A 17,696-nucleotide genomic window follows, 5' to 3' on the forward strand; every position below is an offset into this window, starting at 1 on the left:
TTTCCGTTTTCGAGTCTTCGAGTAGACGCAATTTTTATCTTCAAATTTACAGAAAAAACATCTTTTTTGCTTCAAATAATGTTTACTCTCGGCCATAGCTGAAAAAGTTTATTTGAAAGGCTGTGAAAAATCTCTACAATTTTGTTTGGATGTGGTATTAGACAATTTGCAATCCTTGATATCTTGGCAACTATTAATCCGATTTTTGCGTTAAAAAGTGAAACTCGTGTGAATTTTTCTCAACTTTTTTGCAAAAATTATTTTCAGATTTTTTAAATCACGCCTAATAATTTGAGAGGTTTTTAAAAAGAAGTTCCTATTAGCTATAGGATCAGGGATGCCACATGATTTTTAAAAATGCATGTAAAAAATCTGTCTGTGTATTTGTCTAATATTCCAACATATCAATTTACAGCTATGGAAATCCATCAGAAATGGCGTTTTAAGCTTTTGAAGACTATCGAAACAAGTTCCGGTTGATATTTATGCAAAATATTTATTTACTGAAGTTTATTCAAAGTCTGTGTACCTTAAAAATGTCTGACTCAAGCTCAAAAGTCTGTGAAACACAGACAAATCTGTGTGTATGGCATCCCTGTATAGGATTCCCTATGTTTACAGGACCTTTCCAAATAAAACCAAGACATATTTTTTCAGAGATAGTTGAGGATGTAAAATTAATTATTTAGGTAAAAATAATATTTTTTTCTGAAAATTTTAACCTCAAGTAGCTTAAACTCAAAAATTGCGTATTTTATCAAAAATATTTTTTTGGATTATTGGATTTACATCCAAACGTAATTTTTGGAAGCTTTTTCGTGTAAATTTTCAATACATTCCAAAATAAACTTTTTTTCCTGTGGCCATATTTTTATCCAAAAAACATACCAGAAAATTAAAAAAAACGAGCGAATATTTAAAATCAAGTTTTTGTAGTAAAAAAATTTCGTGTACTTTTTTCCGGATAATCCTAAAAGTCAAATAAATGAATTCTTTCTCAAGATACAGATTTTCGAATGTTTTCATAGCACTTTTTTTTATTGGATTATTGGATTATTGGATTTACATCCAAACGCAATTTTTGAAAGCTTTTTCGGGTAAATTATCAATACTTTCCAAAAATCACGTTTTTTTAAAATTCTAGCGAAAATTTCAAATCAAGTTTTTGTAATAAAAAAAATCCGTGTATCTTTTTTTCCGGATAGTCCTAAAAGTCAAATAAAATAAATTCTTTCTCAAGATACAGATTTTCGAATGATTTCATAGCACTTTTGTACACGGAGAAAAAAGAGTTCCCAAAATCGTGAACAAGCGTTCATGAAAATGGGAACCTCGAAAAAAGTGTTCAAATCCCATGGTACGATTTTGAAAAACGTACCATGAAATTTGAACACTTTGTTCGTGGTTCCCATTTTTATGAACGCTTGTTCATGATTTTGGGAATTCTTTTTTCTCCGTGTATGGACAGCCCCCAAATTAAAATGGAGAAACCAATGATGATAATTTGTTTTTTGGACCTAAGGAATCAGTGCACAAACTTTCATCCAAACAAAAAAAAAATACAAAGAATGGAAATTGCGAAATTCTAGACAAATCTGTTTTTAAAAATATTGATTTTTCCCAAAATGGAAAAAATACAACTGGGAGTTCCAGCTCCATTCATAAACAATGTGTTAAATCTTATTCTTAATTAATTCGAAATGTGTTTTTTGGAAAACACAATTAGAGGAATGGCATGATTTTTTTTCGGCCACTAAAAAGTTGATTTAAAGCATTTTCAACTGAAATCAAGTAATGGATAGCTAAAAAGAAAGTGAGCAAGCAGGTTTTTATTAAAATTTGGCATAAAAACCTGGATGATCTTAGAAAAAATGGATTTGAATGATAAGGTCCAATATTGAAGATGTTAGACTTTGCACTAATAACTAAAAAATGATAATTAAAATTTGCAAATAAACAACAGCTTAACACGGTTCAAATCGTCCTCCAAACAGCCACACATTGAAGCTCATCGAAAAAATAGTTCAGCGATCATCAGGGCGAAAAATGGGTTTAATTTTAAATTTCCATCAGACATGCACATTTGTTGGCACCGTTAGCTGGGAACACGATGAGCAAACTGAACAAGTTGAAACGATAGTTGAGCAATTCTCTACAAAACCGGCCGATTTCGACCATTTTTATTTTTTGTATTTTTTGATTTGGCTCAAACTTTGTGGGGGCCTTCCCTATGACCAAAGAAGCCATTTTTCATCATTAGTTTGTCCATATAAATTTCCATACAAATTTGGCAGCTGTTCATACAAAAATTGTACGTAAATATTCGTAAATCTGTAACTTTTGAAGGAATTTTTTGATCAATTTGGTGTCTTCGGCAAAGTTGTAAGTATTGTTAAGGACTATTTAGAAAAAAATAGGTACACGGAAAAAAAAATTTCCCGATTTTTTTATTAACTTTTTTTTCACAAAAACTCAAATTCCCAAAATACGTATTTTTTGATTTTCGAGATTTTTTGATATGTTTTAGGGGACAAAAATCCGCAACTTTTGAGCTATAGAGAAACATGGTCAAAAAATCTGCCGCCGAGTTATGATTTTTTGAAAAACTGGTGATTTTTGGAAAAAATCGAAATTTCATACATAAAATTTTTTTGACCTCATTTTTTTATGCAAAATTGAATTTGCAATCGAAAATTACTTTACAGATTTTTTGATAAAGGGCCCCGTTTTCAAGATATAGCCACCGAAAGTTTGATTTCAGCGAAATATTTGCAGTTTTTCGATTTTTAAAAATAGTGACCATGAGTGACCATCTCTAAAAATATTTTTTTTGAAAAGTTCAGAAAATTTGCTATAAAATTGTCTAAAGGACATCGAAGATTGGACCTCTGGTTGTTGAGATACAGCGGCTTAAAGAAAAAGAAACACGAAAATTGAAGTTTTCTAAGTCTCACCCAAACAGCCCACGATTTTCTAATGACGATATCTCAGCAACTAATGGTTCAATTTTCAATGTTAATACATGAAACATTCGTGAAATTTTCCGATCTTTTCGAAAAAAATATTTTGAAAAAAATTAAATCAAGACTAACATTTTAAAAGGGCCAAACATTGAATATTATGCCCATTTGAAATGTTAGTCTTGATTTAAAAATTTTCAAAATATTTTTTTCGAAAAGATCGGAAAATTTTACGAATGTTTCATGTATTAACATTGAAAATTGAACCATTAATTGCTGAGATATCGTCATTAGAAAATCGTGGGCTGTTTGGGTAAGACTTAGAAAACTTCAATTTTCGTGTTTCTTTTTCTTTAAGCCGCTGTATCTCAACAACCAGAGGTCCAATCTTCGATGTCCCTTAGACAATTTTATAGCAAATTTTCTGAACTTTTCAAAAAAAATATTTTTAGAGATGGTCACTCATGGTCACTATTTTTAAAAATCGAAAAACTGCAAATATTTCGCTGAAATCAAACTTTCGGTGGCTATATCTTGAAAACGGAGCCCTTTATCAAAAAATCTGTAAAGTAATTTTCGATTGCAAATTCAATTTTGCATAAAAAAATGAGGTCAAAAAAATTTTATGTATGAAATTTCGATTTTTTCCAAAAATCACCAGTTTTTCAAAAAATCATAACTCAGCGGCAGATTTTTTGACCATGTTTCTCTATAGCTCAAAAGTTGCGGATTTTTGTCCCCTAAAACATATCAAAAAATCTCGAAAATCAAAAAATACGTATTTTGGGAATTTGAGTTTTTGTGAAAAAAAAGTTAATAAAAAAATCGGGAAATTTTTTTTTCCGTGTACCTATTTTTTTCTAAATAGTCCTTAACAATACCTACAACTTTGCCGAAGACACCAAATTGATCAAAAAATTCCTTCAAAAGTTACAGATTTTCGAATATTTACGTACCATTTTTGTATGAACAGCTGCCAAATTTGTATGGAAATTTATATGGACAAACTAATGATGCAAAATGGCTTCTTTTGTCATAGGGAAGGCCCCCACAAAGTTTGAGCCAAATAAAAAAATACAAATAAAATCCATTTCCGGTTTTGGTAGAGAATTGCTCAGTTTGAACTTTGATAATTGAGTCGTAATCAGTTTGGGAGATTTTCAAGAATTTTGTGAATTCATTTGCTGGTGTGTTTAATTTGCAGAAGTGCTGTTTTAAGGTGCCTTTTTTACTTGAATGGTTTACAAAATTGATTTTTTTTTTGTAATTGGTAATGTTGCTACAGTTTTTTTTTATTATTCAAAGGTTGTTGACTGTTTTGTACATATAAGGTCATTATACTTGTTGCAAATACTTGGCATTTACTGCGTGAATAATATGAAACAATTTTTCTCATGCAATTCAAATTTACGCATCATTTTCGGAAACTGCCGCTGGAAATTGTTTGGTGTCCTCTTTGTGTAGAGCTCGGGCATGATGACGACCCAACAAAGTCGTCCAGTTGATTGTGGGAAAATTGCTTCTGCACTTTCAAAGCTCGTAAAAAAAGCGGGCCAGAATTCCATTATGTCGGCGTTAGTGTCGTCGGTTTAGCCGGAAAATTCGCTCATATTCAGGTTTTTGTTGTTGCTGTTGCTTTTGTTGTGCCCTAAAGGTTCAATCCTCTCATAAAAAAGCGATTCCACGCTCATCCAGGGACAGCAACAGCAGTTGGTGAATGTGATGGGTGCTGTTGATGCTCAATTTTGAAGTTTCCTAAAGCTTTGCTCATCCTTCGTACCGCGTGAAGAATGCATCAATTTTACGAGCCAAGCTGCTGACATCATAAAATTTAAGGTTTTTTTTCCTTAGGGAGATCCGAAAAATATTAAGTTGTTGTGAAAAATACAAAATAAAGCAGCATCAAGTATATTTCGACATTTAAAAAAAATACCTTGGCACGTCGTATTTCTTCTTTCTGATTGAATTTTTCATCAACTCAGCAAAGACACGAGGCAAGCCCGGATGACTCGTGTCAGCCCGCGTTAAGAGGCTTTTTGTACCACAAGTCCATTAGGTGTGCGAACCGTTCTAAAGGTGAGAAAAAATGCAGATTTTCTACCCCGGCTAATCGAGCGTCAGCGCGGGAAATTTTTGTGCCACGTCATGGGGCGAAGGATCGTTTTGGGGCGGGTACGCCCACGCGATTAGTGGGTTGTTTTTTTTTGCACTTCTTCATTTTAGTTTGTCGGCAAGATATAGGAGAAGGTTATCTTATTTGTGGAAAAATTTCATTCATAAAAACAGATTCAAAAGAATTCGCAAGGTTTTATTTAATAATAATTTAATAATTATAATCCATGGAGAAAAAGCTTGCAAACATGACTTGAAGTTTAAAGATGAGATTCATAAAAGCATTTCAAGGGTTTTGAGGGACAATCAAACGAAATATCATCTTAGGTTTTATCAGTTTTTAATAACTCTTAATAAGCGTTGGTTGTTACTGAGACAAAAAAACTATAACTAATTTCAATAAACCTATCAAATTTATTTTGGAAAGAATATTTATTGTATTGAAGTATATTGTTATAAAAACTACTTTTTACTATATATTGAATAGCAAAAGAATATCTTAAACAATGTCCTTATGAGTAGATGGGTTGAAAGAAAAGTTTCCCTCTTGCATCCTATCGACAAATTACCAGAAAAGTGTTCCAAGTTTGTGGTTGTTCCAAATATGTAAGATAACTGAAATTCATTTTTAAAAATGTTTAGTACTCAAAATTTTCTTGGAATATCGTTTTTTTTTTTAAAGTATGTACTCAATTTTCAGAATTTCATATATGTGTGTCATCGTGGAATTGCGGACAGATTTCGCTACACAAGAGATTTGAGTTGAAACAATCAAATTTAAAAAATCTGATTTTTTTTTATGTTAAACTGTGATGTCTTTACGAGGCTGGACGATCATGATCGCTGGACGATACAATTTTCGCAGGTAAAAAGGCATTTTTTTAATTTTGAGCCTTTTCCAAATGTTAGTTTTAAATTTAAAAATTTAATTGTATTTTATCGATAAGACCAGAAAATTGAATGTCATTTTTATTTTTGACATTGAAAATCGGATCAATAGTTGCTCAGCATTGGCATTTATATTCTTTGTGCTATTTTAGGAGGTTATCAAAAAAATCTTTCTTTTTTTTATTTCTTCTGGTAGCTCTTTCTCAGCTCAGCAAAGTTTCTTGAGAAATTTATTGATTTTTTTACATTCCCAAAAAATATTTCGATCCCAAATTCAACTCTAAATACAAAATATTAACTAAAATTTTAATTTTGGCATGTTTTTTTTAGATATTTCAAAAAACATGATTTCAATTAAATTTGCAAAAAAATGCTCAATAATGATTACCCGTACTCATAGCTCAAAAGCTGTTTTTCTCCACTTTGAAATACACAGAAAAAAAATCATGGTAATATTACATCTGGGAAGTGGTACATCTTTTATGTCAGAAAAATGGTGTAAGTTTACCTCTGGAAATGTGTAATTTTACCACTTTTCTGGTGTATATTGTCTTCTGTCTAAATTGAGGTAAAATTACATCATAAAAGAGGTAATATTCAACCTTCCAAAATTACAGCTTCCAAATTGACATTATTTTTTACTGTGTATTCAATAAGGAAAATTTTCAAAAATACTGTTCTTGCGCAAATCGTTTTTCCAACATTGCCGATATCATAAATAAATCCATCAATGTTAATTCCGTCGAAAATTTAGATACCGTTTTTGTAAGGGTTTGTATGGAAACTTGAATGGCTCACAAAATTATCTAGATAATAAAAAAAAGCTGGTTCCATTAGAACTGCTAAGGTGTTAGTCGTTTCAATAATGGAATTTGGGCCCGCTTATTCGAGTGCAGTTATATTGTGATTAGCGAATCTACTCGTAAATGAAATATTCATGAAATTTTCTAATTCTCGAGAAATTCATCTTTTTTTATTGAAAATGTTCAAAATGTTTTCACACTTGAAAGATACGGAATAGTCATTTGGATTATACTCTGTTTTTTTTTTTTTCAAAAGGACCAATAAAACACAATTATTTATTTGTTTTCTTTTTGGTGTTTTTGAAAACCCCTTACACAAAGCGGATTCTAAAAATCAGAAAAATAAAATTATGAGTTATTGATCCTTTTTACCAAGTTCGCGCCCCAACCCTCTCGGCTAATCTGGTTATCTGAGATGACACTCACCGGATTTCGTGTGATTTTACACAGAATTTTTTTACTGTGTAGTGTTGCTCAATTTATGATACGTATTATACTTGTTCAAGTTTGTTACCTCTTTCAATTTTTTGCTCAAATGTATAATTTAGAATTTTTCCGAACGTTAAATAGACAGCAATAAAAGTAGTAATCCAGCTGCGTGTAAAAGGCCTGGATGTAAAATAAATTTTGCACCATTTTATGAAATTCTATGTAATATTACATCCTGAAATATGTAGCCCATCAATATGGGAAACCTACTTGACCGAAATGTCAAGCTGATATATGCCTTTATCCTTTCGATTCTTCATCGGTCTGATGGCCTAGATGACCGAGCCACGTAGCCCAGTGGTAACGCTTCCGCCTAGTAAGCGGTAGATTGGGGTTCAAATCCCGGCTCGGACCAACACAACTGGTGATCTTTTCCCTTCTGGATTCGATTGCTTAGTAAAGGGAAGGTAGTGTATCGTCACAAACTGGACCTTATCATGACACCTTAGGAAGACAACCTATGGAATGTTAACATTAACCTTAGCATGTTAACATTGAGTTGATTAATAAACTGTCACTGAATCCGCTTTGTAAATGCCGGCCCCGATACTCTTCACGGGTGTTCCCCTCAGGAACAGGGAAAGATTTACTTTTTTTTTTCTGATGGCCGAGCGGGCTGAGGCGCCAGTCCGTACTGTTGGTGCTGGGTTAGAGTCCCGTCGGTTGCAACTTTTTTTTGTGTTTACAAAAATCGTATATGCAGTGTGTAATATTTAGTGTCCTTTTTGACGAAGGTGATGTGCATGCTTTTGCATGCGATTTTTCCATCGGATTTTTGCTATGAGAACATTTGGGCCAGAAAAAACATATTAGCCGCAAACATAACTCAAAATTTTTAGTTTGTAAATCTGCAGGTTTATATCAATACAATTTGTTTATCAAGTTTAGTAGTAAAATGACTCCCCAATTGACACCCTGAAAACAGCTAATTGCCCTTTCGCATCGATTTAATCAAACGCTCCTCACGAACTCGTTGAATATTCTTAAATTAAGCTATTTTTCGTGTCTGTAGCTAATTTGCACGACTCTCTCTTTTGTTGTATAGAAAACTGCGTGAATACCGGAATCAAACTTTTCCACGTGCTAATTCGTTTCAACTTGGACGTATTATTTTGTTGTGTTCAGGGAAGCTTTCTCTATAATAAAAAATAAGTTTTTTTTTTGTTGGGAATTCACGTCAGTACCGAATTTCAAGGACACCACCGAAAAAAGGTCCGCGAGTGGAATTTCCATTTCCGTTTATGTTATTTTTCCCCCTCTTTCGTTTTTCTTCTCCTTCGTCACGTGAAAGGTCCTTGATATCCTTGTGAACCTGCGGAAACCGGTCGTCGTGGCACGCGCGCCTGGCACTCCAAGAGTGCTTGGCCGTCGAGGATGGAAAAATATGCAAATTAGCGAAATAAATCGTCAAACGATTCCAAACTGTTGCTGCTGCTGCTCCTCGTCGCGAAGACGTTGGTTGGAGGCGACGTCACCGAAAATTCGAGAGGTCCCCGACAATGGCCACCCTAATAGAGTCATAAAATGATGATATTTATACACACCCTCTCACTCTCTGTCTGCAAAGAATTTAGAGTGGCTTTTTTTCGGCGAATAACTTTTTGGACAGATACGTGTTTCAGTAATCCCTCCAAGTTTTATGGAGTCTTTTGAATGACTTTCTTATTTTAATCAGCGCTTTTGAAGTTTTATAATTCTTTTTTTTTCTTCTGTCTACTTCCAGTGACGATCGGCTCTCGCTGGCCGAGTTCACGCTGATCTGCCGGGCCCTGTTCCGGAACGACAAGGGCCACATCTACGTGGTGCCGTCGAACCGGCTCGAGGAGATGTTCTTGGTGTTTGACAAGAACGAGGACGGCTACATCGACCGGGACGAGTTCCAGTTCTGCTGGAACCAGTGGATCAAGACGGTGAGTCGCGATTTGCGAATTTTGAAAGTGTTTTATGTGGACATTAAAAACACAAGAAAGTCCACCTAAACTTGACATTTCTGGAGAGTTTAAAAAATCCATATTTATATAGAATTGGAATATATTGAGCATTTTCTAGTGTTTGATGTTAAACGTCAGGCTACACAGCAAAAAAATTAGTAATCCAGTTGCGTGTAAAACGCCTAGGTGTAAAATTAATTTTGCATTAATTTATGAAATTCTATGTAATATTACACCCAGAAATATGTTGCCCATCAGTACGGGAAACCTACTTGACCGAAATGTCAAGCTCATATAGTTATGCGTTTATCCTTTTTATTATTCATCGATCTAATGGCCGAGAGGGCTAAGGCGTCAGCCCGTACCGTTGGTGCTGGGTTTGAATCCCGTCGGTGGCAACTTTTTTTTTTGTTTTACAAAATTGTACATGCAGTGTGTAATATAAAGTGTCTTCTTGCGCAAAGGTGATGTGTTAAAGCAAGACCAATTAAAAGTTCTAGTGAGATAATTTTCAGAAATTTAGTAAAATTTAGTTTGAACTGTGAACTCATACAAATAGTTTCGGAAACTAACAGGGATGGAATAATCGCGAAAAAATCAATTTCGTTTGCGAACTTTCTTCACCCGCGAAAGAGAGAGGAGGCAAATCACGCAAAAGAAAATCGCTCCTGAAATTCTCCAAGAAAATCAATCTGCTGATGATTTTTTGTGAATTTCCTTGTCAGCACCACTCAAAAATATTTATTTCGCTTTGTTTACACACATTGCCCATCTACAAAATGTGATAGGTCATTTTTCGACATGTGACGTTACACTTGCAAGTGTAGTAGTGAAAAAGATGTTCCGCCGAATAATCAAGATGATGATTTTTTTTTATTCCTTTTACCGATCTTTCGTGCTTGAGAGAGGTGAGCCATGCTCCCTTCGGATTTTTTCTCTTGATGAACGTCCAATGATTTTCTTTTGATGATGATTATTCCATCGCTGGAAACTAATATTTGTTAAAACAGCACAGCAAATAATTATTCCAGCTGCGTGTAAAATAAAATTTTCGTTATTTTATGAAATTCTGTGTAATATTACACCCTGAAATATGTAGCTCATCAGTATGGGAAACCTACTTGACCGAAATGTGAAGCTCACATATACGTTTATCCTTTCTGATGGCCGAGCGGGCTAAGGCGCCACTCCTTACTGTAGGTGCTTGGTTTGAGTCCCGTCGGCTGCATTTTTTTGTTATGTTTACAAAGATGGTACATGCAGCGTGCAATATTAAGTGTCTTTTTTGACGAAGGTGATGTGCTTGCGATTTTACCATCGGATTTTTGCTATGAGGCAGTTTTTTTTATCTTTTTGTTATTGAAATGAAATTGTGTGATTGCCGAGCAATACACTTAATCTTTCCCATTTTTCTATAAACTCGCCATGCTTTGAATCAATAGCTTCTCTTTCGAAGGCTATTTATAGCCCCCTTAAAATGTTTCGATAAAAACAAATTAAACATTCCACCTCCCCACTCCAATTACCATACCAACATATTATTATACAGTATCAGTAGCGATGTATCGAAAGCTTCTTATTTTAGTGGCAATAAATAAAATTAGAAGAGTGCCAGGTTTTATCGCTTTTTATAGCAGCAGTGGCAAGCAACCAGACAAACACGTATCGCCACCCACTTCCCTCCCAAAAGCTCTCGCTCACTGTCTCGACAAGCCCTTTCCCCGCTTCCGATGAGGGAAGCAAAAAATAAATGAACACACACAAGAGGGGCGATAAAAATAAATTAAATGAATTTTGTTCGCCTGGATGCGTTCGAATAAAAGCTCCGCTCGGCGGTGCTTTTGGCGGGAAATCGAAAACGTCGCCGTCGTCGTCACCAAAAAAAAAGGCATAAAAATACATGATGGAGTGTTTGCTTTTCCGGGTTTCCGTATGTGTGGTTCTTACCACCACCTTCCTGGCACATCTTTCAACCACGGCTTTCGTTACGAATGTTATTTTCCTTTCACGTTCGATTTGTGGTTCTGATAGAGAAAAAAATGAGGAGAAAATATATTCACCACATTGCCATTCGCAAACGCAGAACACAAGTGCTTTTGTAATGATGGTTTGCTTCCTGAAAGCGTAGCTCTTGCGGAAGCGGTGCTTTCAAGATAAGAATACGGTGAACATCATGTTTGATAGGGGGAAGAACCCATCCACGGGAAAATAAACAGAGCACCGTAAAAGAAATGTTTGCTTGAGTGGAATTTCACCTGAAAGGATTTAAACCAGATTATAGGTAACAAATTTAAACTAAGCGCATGAACCAATAAGAACTCGAAAGCTGTCTTCAGATTTTAACACAAATCTAAGTTAAAAAATATACGATAAAATATCAAGTTCCAATAATCTGTTTAATCTGAAAATTCATTTTTAAGAGTAATTTAGGAAAGGGGAGAGTGGGGTTTCTTGATCCCTAGCCTGTATCTCGTTAGAATTTGAGTAAACAAATATGGCTCATTTCTCGCCAACTGACACACTACTCGGCCATCGCGTGGTACCGTAAACCGGGGTGACTTTAATATGATTTTAATTTGTTATTGGAATAGTTTCCACCAGATAAGGTTTTTCTCAAGATTATTATTTTTAAAACATGTTCTGGGGTAGGCCACACAAAGTCCATGCACTATTTTGGAAAAAAAATAATAGTGTTTAGAAAAATAGTTACGTTAAAAATTCTTAGTTTAAATTCCGGACTGACTTTGATAGTCATAGTTTTTCTTGTTAAAAGCATATTTAAGATGTTCAAACTTTATTTATACGTTAAATGTACCATCACTAGAGTAGCTGATACAGTTTTTAGGGAAAAAAAATCAATGTTTATAATTAGTTAACTAAGTTCATAAGAGCAATTTTCTGAGATTTTGGTCATTCGATTTTTTTTGTATTTTTTAATCAGGCTGAAACTTTTTTGGTGCCTTCGGTATGCCCAAAGAAGCCATTTTGCATCATTAATTTGTCCATGTAATTTTCCATACAAATTTGGCAGCTGTCCATACAAAAATGATTTATGAAAATTCGAAAATCTGTATCTTTGGAAGGATTTTTTTGATCGATTTGTTGTCTTCGGTAAAGTTGTAGGTATGGATCAGGACTACACTGAAAAAATATGATACACGGTAAAAAACAAATTGGTGATTTTTTATTTAACTTTTTGTCACTAAAACTTGATTTGCAAAAAAACACTATTTTTAATTTTTTTTATTTTTTGATATGTTTTAGAGGACATGAAATGCCAACTTATCAGAAATTTTCAGAATGGGCAAAAAATCTTTGACCGAGTGATGAATTTTTGAATCAATACTGATTTTTTCAAAAAATCAAAATATTGGTCATAAAAATTATTCAACTTCATTTTTGTATGTAAAATCAAATTTGCAATCAAAAAGGACTTATAGAGAATTTTCTCAGCATTTAAAAAAAAAAATTCAGGAGTGAGCAAACATGGGCACTAATTTTTAAACATGGACAACTGCGACTATTTTCAAAAAAGTTGCCTGAAAATGGCTATTACTTATAAACCGTGCACTTTATCAAAATTTTACTGAAGTACTTTTTGATTGCAAATTTGATTTTAAATTGAAAAATGAAGTTGAAAAAATTTTGTTACCAATATTGATCCTTGCACTGTAACTTGGATTTGGCCCGCACTTTTCTCTCGCACTTTTGACAACAAAATTTCCAAAAACTAGGCAACCAGCAGTTGTTTATTTACATTTCCAGTCGCAGTTTCCACCAAACTGGACATTCGCACTTTAAAATTGCGATTGACAGGTGAGCAACATCGGCTCGCTTTGATCATTTTTTGAGAAAATTAAAATTTCCCAAGCCAGTTTGACAAGTCGCCATAGTGCGATCAATAGCAATAATTTAGTGCGAAGTCCAAGTTAGTGAGAATTGCGCAATATTTCGATTTTTTTTTAAATCACTATTGATTCAAAAAATTATAACTCGGTCAAATATTTTTTGCCCATTCTGGAAATTTCTAAAAAGTGGGCATTAGATGTCCTCTAAAACATATCAGAAAATAAAAAAAATAAAAATAGTGTTTTTTTTTGAAAATTAAGCTTTAGTGACAAAAAGTAAAATTAAAATCACCAATTTTTTTTTACCGTGTATCATATTTTTTCAGTATACTCCTGATCCATACCTACAACTTTGAAGAAGACACGATCGAAAAAATCCTTTCAAAGATACAGATTTTCGATTTTTCAAAATTCATTTTTGTATGGACAGCTGCCAAATTTGTATAGAAAATTATATGGACAAACTAATGATGCAAAATGGCTTCTTTGGGCATACCGAAGGCACCACCAAATTTTCAGCCGGATTAAAAAATACAAAAATTGAAATTAAAGAAAAAATACCGATTCCGTAGAGAACTGCTCATAAGCTTTTTAACAAAATACATATAAATTTTAGGTAAAATTGTTAAAAGTCGGAATTTTGCCTGAAACTTGTTAAAGCTGGTTTTGTTTATTAAATTATCGATTTATATTGCGTTTTTTACTGAATTCGAAGCACGAATCACGAGTTTTTACATTTGACATAAAATTTGTTCAACTGATATAGCCTATAAATTTTGAGATATTTTTTTTATTGTGTTTCGAAACCACATATTATTTATTATTTACAAACTTAAGTAACCAAAAACTTTGAAAAATATTTGCAACGGCATAACTTGAATCTTAATTTTTAATTCGATTTCTTCAAATATCTGAAATTCGGCCAAATTTTCTTAAAATCGCGATAGCTCGATGCGGGCAAACCCCTTATGTTTAGATATAATTTTTTGTAATTGTTTGCTCTACAACTTCGTAGAACATTGTTACACTCTAAAAAACAACCCTGAAAACTTACAATAAACAAGAAATTTTAAAATGAAAAATTTAGTTCTCAATTCTTCTGTGTAAATTACAATAGATTTTCCTTAAAATGACACGTCCCAAAACAACTTTTAGTTAAGTAACAAAAGAAAAAAACGGATATTTCAAAACAATTTTTGTATTTTTTCGATTTGAAAATATTTTTTTTTCGGAATTTGTGTATGCCATCAAATCGGGCACTTAATTTTACATAGAAGTCTCTTTGACACCGAATTTTCAAATCGTCACCATTTCCGTTACGAGATATCTGAAAACGGATCTCGTATTCGTGATCGTGGACCAAAATTACCCCTTAAACCAAAGTTTCAGGCAAATTGCAGAGGAGTCGGGGCCACTTTTTCAGATTTGTCATTTGATATTGTCAACTTATCGATAGATCTTCCCAACGAGTCAGAATTTTGAGGCTCTGGCAACTCTGTCTTTAGTTATCACAACTCAAGTAATATTGATGTCCTTTTTTGAAGCCGGATCTCACTTATCTGTATTGAAAGTATGTCCGGATCCATTGTTGGATAGGTAATCGAGGACTTTTCATACGAGTCGAAAAGCAATAAGATCTGGCAACCCTTTGTCAAATTATGATGTTTTATGTTGGTTTTATATGAAAAAAGAGTTTTCTGCGCATTTGGTTCCCAAGGGTTAATTATTTAAAAAATCTTTCTGGAGCTTTTATGTAACCAATTTTAGGTTAGGATTGAGTGGATTAAGTTAGTTTATTTTTAACTTTCATGGAGGTGCATGGTAATTTGTATTTCCTTAAGATGTTTACTAGCTCATTGTTAAAGTGCTTTCATCTGAATAAGTATCAAGAAAGGTATCTCTCGACATCATGAGATAAATATCTCTCCCAAGTGGACTCGAGTGTGTTCAAGCGAATATCTCAAGATTATTATCTCGGTTTCTATACAATGTTGCAAATTAACTTGCCCTGTACGGTATGCTTTCCACACACACACACTAGTGCTGCATCTTTGGCCTGTTTTTTAATGTCATGGATGCCATCCAATGAACTCGATCTGGATGCGGCACGTGGCCACACGTTGCAGCACAGTCTCGTGCACAATAATAAGCGCCTCTTGCATTCATAATTTATCCTACTTTCGTTCGGAATCGATTTATATTCATCTTGGACGAAGTGCACCGGGTATGATGGCCTGGTTTGGCCCTGTTTTTGCCCTCTATCTGTGTGTTGCAAAGAAGGAGAAAAGTTTTCTCGTGTACCATTTTCATCCCTTTTTCCGATTTTCGTTCCAGATTGTGCGACCAATCAGCGCGTTCCTCATCGTGGATGTTCAAAACGACTTCATCAGCGGCTCGTTGAACATCAGCAATTGCAGCGCCCAGCAGAACGGACTGGAGGTAAGTGGAAGGAGGAACAGGGGTTATCAAAAGGCACGCGGTCTCAATAACCTGCTGTCTGCCGTTGTTTGTTTCCAATAAAACCGGAAATGCTTATGAAACTGGAATTTCCAATTGGTTCTCGAGATATGTACGCTCGCAGGCTCTCGAGAATATGCACACACACCGTCTGTTGCATTTCTCATCCTGGCAGAATGCATTTTCCCAAAGGTTCTTGCTCTGAGTTGCTGCAATTTTGCTGATTGACATGTCCCGGGCGAGTGCTCAAAACGTATGACCGACTGCCAGGAATCTACTCTTGTGCCAATCGAGCCACGCAAAGTGCACAAATGAATATTTATGAGCCGGGTCGATCACGTGTGGGTTCGGTTAGGGTAGAAGGTTGTATGTTCATCTGAGCCCCTAATCTTAAATTAAATTTGCTAAAACTACACCCAACTACTCTAATCTTCTTTCGCCAAATCGATGGCAAGAAAGCACACCCATTTGCGTGATGAATTATAATGAATTAATCTGTCTGCAAGAAACGGGCATCCTTTCCGTGGTGCTGGGTAGGATATCTTGATCTGGATCGGCCTCCAGATACACTTTCAGAAACACGTTGAACAAGGGGCAAAGTTTTTACGCCCCCGGTGGTCTTCCTTCTGGCAGGAGTGATAGACCAAGGAGTGGGAACAGCTTAATTCGTAGTTTTTTAATGCTGAAAGGTAGTACAGTATGTAGTGAGAAAAATGGATCTAATTTTTTACAAATTTTGTCATTTATTTGAACAAAATATTTTCAGATTTTTTCAATCAATGAGTAATTTTCTACGAAATCAGCCGATTTCGTGAATTTTAAATTTTGTATTTTTTGATTTGGCTAAAACTTTTTTAGGGAAGGACCAAAGAACCTATTTTTTTCCATTGGTTCACCCATTCAAGTCTCCGTACAATGCAATGTAATGGAATTTTCTGAAAGATTGGGTGTTTTCCGCAAAGTTGTAGGTATTAGGAAAATTCAGTACTATTCGGAAAAATATGCACACGTGAAAAAACAATTTCTCAAAATCTCTATTGTTTAATTTTTGAATTTTGTTATATGTTTTATGGGGCAAAAAATCGCATCTTTTGAGCCATAGAGAAGTATGGACAAAAATCTTGCTGCCAAATTATGTTTTTTGTTAAAAATAGAAATTCTATTCAGTTATAACTTTAATTATTACTGAAACATTCAATTTGTTTCGATTTTTTTGAAATAGGGTCCATTTTTGTCTATTCCTGAAAATATTTTGTTTCGAATAGTTCAGAAAATATCCAATAAAATTGGCTAAGAGACATTGAAGATTGGATCTCTGGTTGCTAAAATCGGCGAATAAAAGAAAAAGAAACAAGTAAATTGAAGTTGTTTAGTGTCATCCAAACATTCCCAAATTTTCTAATGCCAATATCTCAGCAACTAACAGTCCAATTTCAAAAGTTAAAAAAATGGAACATTCATGAAATTTTCCAATCTTTTAGGAAACAATATTTTCAATCAAGAAAAACATTTCAAAAGGGCAAAACATTCAATATTACACCCTTTTGAAATGTTAGTCTTGATTTACAAAAAAAATCAAAATATTGTTTTCGAAAAGATCGGAAAAATTCACGAATTATTCATATTTTAACATTGAAAATCGGACCATTGGTTGCTGAGATATCGACATGAGAAAATGGAGGGTTGTTTGGGTGAGACTTAGAAAACATACATTTTCCTGTTTCTTTATCTTTAAGCCGCTGTATCTCAGCAACCAGAGGTCCAATCTTCAATGTGCCTTGAACACTTTTTTGCATGAAATGTTCTTTTTTCAAAAATCACTATTTTTCAAAAAATCATGATTCGGTAGCAGATTTTTTGCCTATACTTCTATATGGCTCAAAAGTTGCGGGGTTTTGTCCCCTAAAACATATCAAAAAATTCTGAAAATCAAAAAATATTTATTTTGTGAAATTTAGTTTTTGTAAAAAAAGTTAATGAATAAATTGGCAAAACAATTTTTTAACCGTGTACCTCTTTGTTTCTGAATATTCCTCAACAATACCTACAACTTTGTCGGAGACACCAAATTGATCAGAAAATTCATGAAAAGTTACAGATTTTCGAATATTTACGTATCATTTTTGTATGGACAGCTGCCAACATTGTTTGGAGACTTGTATGGGTGAACCAATGACACAAAATAGCTTCTTTCGTGGGGAAGGCCCC

The 17,696-nt window shown here is 34.0% G+C and overlaps 1 protein-coding gene across 5 annotated transcripts in view; it reads left to right on the forward strand.

The window, feature by feature from the left end:
• The window catches only part of LOC120415236 (nicotinamidase), a 75,897-nt gene that overhangs the window by 42,563 nt on the left and 15,638 nt on the right, over positions 1-17,696 (forward strand). For all 5 annotated transcript variants that reach the window (XM_039576716.2, XM_039576724.2, XM_039576709.2 and 2 more), the window contains exons 3-4: positions 8,976-9,162; positions 15,366-15,470. In XM_039576716.2, coding sequence (XP_039432650.1) covers positions 8,976-9,162; positions 15,366-15,470 — 292 coding nt within the window. The remainder of the gene's footprint in view (positions 1-8,975; positions 9,163-15,365; positions 15,471-17,696) is intronic.

Source organism: Culex pipiens, chromosome 3, assembly GCF_016801865.2.
Source record: "Culex pipiens pallens isolate TS chromosome 3, TS_CPP_V2, whole genome shotgun sequence".
Lineage (NCBI taxonomy): Eukaryota > Metazoa > Arthropoda > Insecta > Diptera > Culicidae > Culex > Culex pipiens.